The sequence below is a fragment of the Ambystoma mexicanum genome, chromosome 11 (genome assembly GCF_040938575.1).
Source record: "Ambystoma mexicanum isolate Mex_15411 chromosome 11, UKY_AmexF1_1, whole genome shotgun sequence".
Taxonomy (NCBI): domain Eukaryota; kingdom Metazoa; phylum Chordata; class Amphibia; order Caudata; family Ambystomatidae; genus Ambystoma; species Ambystoma mexicanum.
The window spans coordinates 1098634844-1098640843 of NC_090934.1; the positions used below are offsets into that span (position 1 = coordinate 1098634844).

At 51.2% G+C, this 6000-nt stretch overlaps 1 protein-coding gene across 4 annotated transcripts in view; it reads right to left on the reverse strand.

Moving 5' to 3' along the window:
• Nucleotides 1-5138, reverse strand: part of MYO1E (myosin IE) — a 933795-nt gene extending 928657 nt beyond the window's left edge. For all 4 annotated transcript variants that reach the window (XM_069624389.1, XM_069624388.1, XM_069624387.1 and 1 more), the window contains exon 1: nucleotides 4467-5138. In XM_069624389.1, coding sequence (XP_069480490.1) covers nucleotides 4467-4469 — 3 coding nt within the window. In that variant the 5' untranslated portion in view covers nucleotides 4470-5138. The remainder of the gene's footprint in view (nucleotides 1-4466) is intronic.
• Nucleotides 5139-6000: the final 862 nt, after the last annotated feature.

Sequence of the window (6000 nt, forward strand, 5' to 3'; positions counted from 1 at the left end):
GGTTGAAGAAATAATCTACTCTCTTAAACCGTCCAAATGCCAAGGCGACACTTGCCCAGCCCCTATCATTAAAGATGCTGCCAAACAACTTGCTCCCTTCATCACCTCCCTCATCAACGCATCCTTCACCTCCAACATAGTGCCCAACAACCTCAAGGACTCCTGGGTTCTTCCGTTACTTAAGAAGCCCACCCTTGACCCTAATGTCCCCACCAACTACAGACCCATAACGACTGTACCCTTCCTACTAAAAATCCTCGACAGAGCTGCCTATCTCCAGATACAGAACCACCTCGAGAAAAATAACTTACTAGGACTCAGACAATCAGGATTCCGCCCCAAACACGGCACTGAGACCGCCCTGATTGACCTTAAGACACAGATGGACAACATTAAAGACAATGGTAAACTAGCCCTCCTTCTCCTCCTCGACTTATCGGCCGCCTTCGACCTGGTCAACCACGACATCCTCTGCAAACATCTATCCTCAGCAGCCAAATTTTCAGATAACGCCAACGCATGGATCCATTCCTTCCTTAACAACAGATCCATGAGAGTCTTCGCACCCACAGCCTCTGCCATCCCATCCCCAGTCACTTGCGGTGTCCCCCAGGGCTCCTGCGTCTCCCCCACTCTATACAATGTATTCACGAAACCCCTCTTTGACATACTGGACCGCTTGGGTGTCATCTACACCAACTACGCAGATGACACCCAAATACTGATCCCTTTAACAGGCGACTACTCCACTGACCTCACTGCTCTCAACAACATTTATTCCATTATCCAAGAATGGATGGCCAAGCATGGCCTATGCCTTAATGACGACAAGACCGAGCTTCTTCTCCTAGGTTCCCAACCCAGACTTAATAAACTCGACAAACTCTATCAAGCATTCACTATAGACGGCAATAACATCACCGTCTCTAACAGCGTCAAAACCCTAGAAATCTACCTCGACTCCTCCCTCACACTGACAAGACAGATCAATTCCATCTCATCAGCCACTGCTTACACTTGTAAACTTATCAACGCCAGCAGACCTTACCTCTCACCATCCAACTGCATCACCTTAGCCAGAGCGCTAGTCCTTTCCAAAGTTGACTACTGCAATGCGCTATACTTGGGAACCAGTCAGAAAAACATCAACAAACTACAAGTCATACAAAACAACGCCTTGCGAGCAGCCCTGAACATACCCAAACAAGAACACATCTCGGACGCCAGACGCACCTGCCATTGGCTATCCATACCACAAAGAATTGAATACAAACCATCTCACTCACACACAAATGCCTAGCTAACCAAGCACCCAGATACCTATCCGACAACCTCAAGCACCACACCCCAGCGCGCCCTACCAGATCAGCTCAAACACACTGCTTAAATATCCCAAGATTTAAGCTCCAAAAAGCAGGTGGCTCCAGCTTCCCCGTGCTTGCCTCCAAACTTTGGAACTCACTTCCACTCGAGCTGAGATCAGAACCGTCCTTTCACAGATTTAGACACAACACCAAAACTTGGCTTCTATCCAAAGAAACTGCCTAGCCCTACCGCACTAGCATGCACCAAGACTGTAAATTTGTAAATATGTAATCGATTTGTACATTTCTGCTGCATTATTCTTGTTGTATTCATTATTCTTGCTGTATTCATCGCAAGCGCCCGGATGCCCTAGGGCCAGGCGGCGCTATACAAATAATAAACTAAACTAAACTAAAGCAAGAGGATTCTTTTTACTGGCAAGGCTGGTGCCTCGGGAATGTCGACAGGGTTGGGGAAATGTTAGGAATGTCAGGAGCTGCCTGACCCTCAAGGAACATTGCGATATGTAAGGCCTCTGAAAGGTTGGAGGGACTGGGTCCGACTATCTAATCCAGTAGTAGTCAAATTGGTTTCTGCTGAGGCCCCTCCCCCTTGAGGGAGAAAAGAATTGTGTTGCTGAACCCCCCCACCCCTCCTCGATGCCACATTTGCTTATATTTTCTATTAAAAACAGTCACAGTAGTCCCTTTTGGATGCCCCCCCCACATCCTTCGGGCCCCCATAAGGGGGCCAGGCCCCATAGACTGAAGACCTCTGCATACCGGCCTTCCCGTGGCACAGGCCTCTGGTGTTGTAGGCCTGCCCGCTTCATGCAAAGTAGTGAACAATGGCTGTTCGTGTAGTTATCGGGGTGTTCTATGTACAGCGCCGGCAGTCACTTAGCTGCGCAGAATAACCATTTGGGTACCAGGCCTTCTGTACTTCTATCGGTCGCTGAAAGGAGCCCGTTCTTTGCCCCTCCTCCGCCCTCCCTCCCTGCCACCCACATGTTTACACAGCCTGACCCCTACCCAGAGAGAGACAGTAAGGCACGTCTCCGAGTCCATGCATCACTCCCACCCCTGCCCTGGCTGACCTTTCCTGACACCGGAAGTTTCGGGCAGCGGAACGGAAGCCGTGAGAGGATTGTGGTCACTGTACTGAGTCGAAAAGCTTCGAAGCTGTGCATGGGATGCAGTAGGCGCTAGATCACAGAGATGCACTCACACCGCTCCCCAAGCCCTACCCCGATGCTGGTCATGAGGACAGCGCAATCTTCAGAGATAGACAATTCTACCAGCGATAGGAGTGATGCTATGACATAGTGGGTTTGAACCCCTTGCAGCGGTGACTCGTCCTTTAAACCTTCGGTCAGTGCTTTAAGTGGGTCGGGGCCTGCCGGGGCCGGGCCCCAGCAGTCTCCAAAAGTGGAGCTGAGCCGGGGCCCTGCTGGGGCCGCCGGTCCCACTGCAAAATTGGCGGGACACATTATCCACACAGCCTGGGATGGGAGGGTTGGATGAGAAAGCCAGTAAGGGGATTAGGGGCTTGAAAGCTGGGGGACATAAAGATATACATCGGAAAAGAACAGATATAACACGGGCGCGTCTCCCAACAGGCGATGCCCCCCTTTCAAATCAGTTGGAAGGTGTGGGCCACTCTTTCGTGTCAAGACCCACAGAGGGTTAGAGGACACCCACGCTGGATTACATTTTCAAAGGACAATCACGTCATGGTGGGGCACGCCTGGGATGAAGTGGGAGGACCTGCACGACAGGTGGGCAGAGTTCATAGGTTCCAGGGACCCTCCTCCCCCGATTTTCTGATCATACGTTTAGGAGGTAACGCTCTGGCACAATTGGGTAGGAAAGTGCGGTTGTCTGAAACGTGCAGTTCCCTTAGACGGGTAACAGGGGTCTGGAAGCAGACAGAAATACTAGCCAGGCATCACTGGCAGGGAGCCTGAGCAGATAAAGCGGTGTCCACCTAGCGACATGGAAATAGTCACGAGAAATATCGCTTGGCCACCAGCAGAAAAGGGATGTATAGAAGGCCCTTTTGGGGGGAACAAGAGTGGCCGGGTACCCTCTCAGGTGTGGCGGCATGGATCAGCCTGGAGGTGGCCCTACGATGGGCTCACATGATGCCCAACAGCATATCCTCCGTTATTAAGTGCTCATTGTTAAGATTATTATTTCTGGTATAATTAAGCTTACAGCCCATGCTTCCCACCATATCGGGTTTCGGTTTATTTGTTTGCTAACCCAAATCCATAGTTTATGCGAGTTATTATAATCAGGTAGCTGCGTAATGGTTTATGGTCATTGCATCGAATTCCTTGCATCTTAATGCATTTGCGTCGAATTTTTTCCATCTAAAAAATTAGCATTGAATGCATTTTATTTTATTTTTTTGTGGGGGGGACCCCCCACATCCCTGTTTTTTACACTTTAAAATCCCCCTGAACAAAAATGAACTCTTTATCCCCCAAAAACATGCATTCGGTGCACATTTTTTAGATGGAAAAAATGCAATGGAATGGCATTAGATGCAATGACCAGATACCCTGCATAATACATTCCCTGCACTATGACCCTTCCAGGCTTATGTCGCATGAAGGAAACGTGCAAACTATTGTGGCCCTTATTCACAGAACGTTTTCCAATGGGGTTTTGCCATTATAAAACACTTCTGTGAATTAGGCAATTGAAGGCTACTCGCCTGTACCGGACTGAGGAGGATGAAAGACTGAGTCTGCCCTGCGTGGGCTCGAACCTACAGCCTTTAGCAGCACGTGCTTTGCTCGGCCATTTACTTGGCATGGGCTGCAGGGCGATGTGCCCAGCATTCTTGCATGAGGTTTGCTCAGTCGCCACTGCCAGAACTCCCAGGGCGCTGCGTGATGACAGCAAGGCTTCCAAAGCTGGTACGTCTACTGCTTCTCAGAACATACACTATCCATGAAGGCAAGACGCACATACATTAAATGATAATGCACACGTGAGTGGGACCATAACCAGCGCAATGAGCAATAAAGGATTCGTGTAATGGGATGTGGGGTTAATATCTCAAGTTCACAAATGCCCGAGTGAATAAATGAACAGGCCTGCACCTGGGTGCCCATACGTTATGCATGCAATGGCCAGCGATGCCCTACTCACCATTGCACAACCTTATTGCCTGGACCTCCAACTGGTGATTGATTGGCCTGGAAATAAACCGCTTCAAGTTTCCTTAAGACTCGTCACCACCAGCAACACAAATATCCCACGAACGGTTCCACGAACAACCCTCAGAATCGGTGCAGAGAGCCCCCAGTGAAGCGCTCCATCCAGGCAGGAATCCCAAATCCCGTCTAGCCAATGAGCGCAGCAGACTTCCAGCAGCGGGGCTCCTGTGTGTATTGACAGCCCGGCGCTGCTCTCGCCTCCTGTTGTGGATACGGAGAGGCTGCCCCCCGCTGTGTGTGTGGGGATGTCCCTGCGTATGAGCAGCCCGGTGCTGATCTCCTGTGTGAGGATGGGGGTGGGAGGGTCTGGCGCTGCTCTTCCGCTGTCTGTATATGGGGAGAGGGGTCCAGCGCCGTTCCTCCTGAGTGTGGCGGCGGCGGCGGTCGGTCCAGTGCTGCGCCTCCTGTCTGCACGGGCGGCCCTGTTGCTTGTTGTGGCTGCTGCTTGCCTCCCGTGGGTTCGCGGACCCAAGTGTTTCCCGTCTTCCAGAGGAGCTCTGGGATGCTCTTGCGCCCGCAGCTCCAGGGTTGACTCTACTAGGGACTTGGAGTAAAAGCTTCCCTCAGAGCCGCCGGTCTGTCGGTCTGTAAACACCTCCCCTCCCAGCACTTCCCTCCTCCTATGAGATCACAGCTCCCACACTGCACACAGTCCCTCGTCCCACTGTTACCGTATTGACTGTAATAGGCCGCCTCAATGAACAGAGGCTAAGTTATTTATCACTGGAACTGTACTTGTGTTCTGCACACCCCGTCCCACCCTCCAAGCTTGAAATACATTTGTGTAAGTGAAAACCTCACCCTCTTTACTATCTCACTATAGAGGCGCTCTCGTGATCATTTGCGATAAATAAAACCGTGATGTCTCATCAGATAAAATTACCATTAGTGCCAGCGACTACAGCAAACCAATGTAATAAAATGTACAGACGTGCCGCAGCGGTGGGCATTTTAAACCCCCCATCTCTCGCGCCACCTGCCCATGTTTATACCAGCGATTTCAAGGCAGCACTTAAAAAGAGAAGTGACCCCACAAAAGCACTGTCTAGTAGAAGGCATCCACCTCCCGCCCCCGGCTGTTTGTGGGTCTGCACAATAAGGAACACATGAGTTCACAGTGAGCGCCTCACTAGCGCCCAACATAGCACAGGCCCCCCTCGCAGCTCTTCACACCTCCCTGTCTCCAAGGCTTTGATGCTCACCCTTGGCAGACAGATACACCCGTCCACTGGCAGAGCCTCCCCGATCCCGTATCATCCAGACTCTGGATATTGGCCATTATCCACTATCCGACCCTAGCCCCTCCACCTGGCACACCAGTGTATCTGGAATTAAGTGCCCGCCATCAATGGGGGAAAAACACACACACACACACACACACATCCACGACACACACCAACAGAACCTCAAGGACCCGCGAGCAGCAGAGGCAAACCTGCCTTGCCACCAGGGTCTTGCGGGGGCCA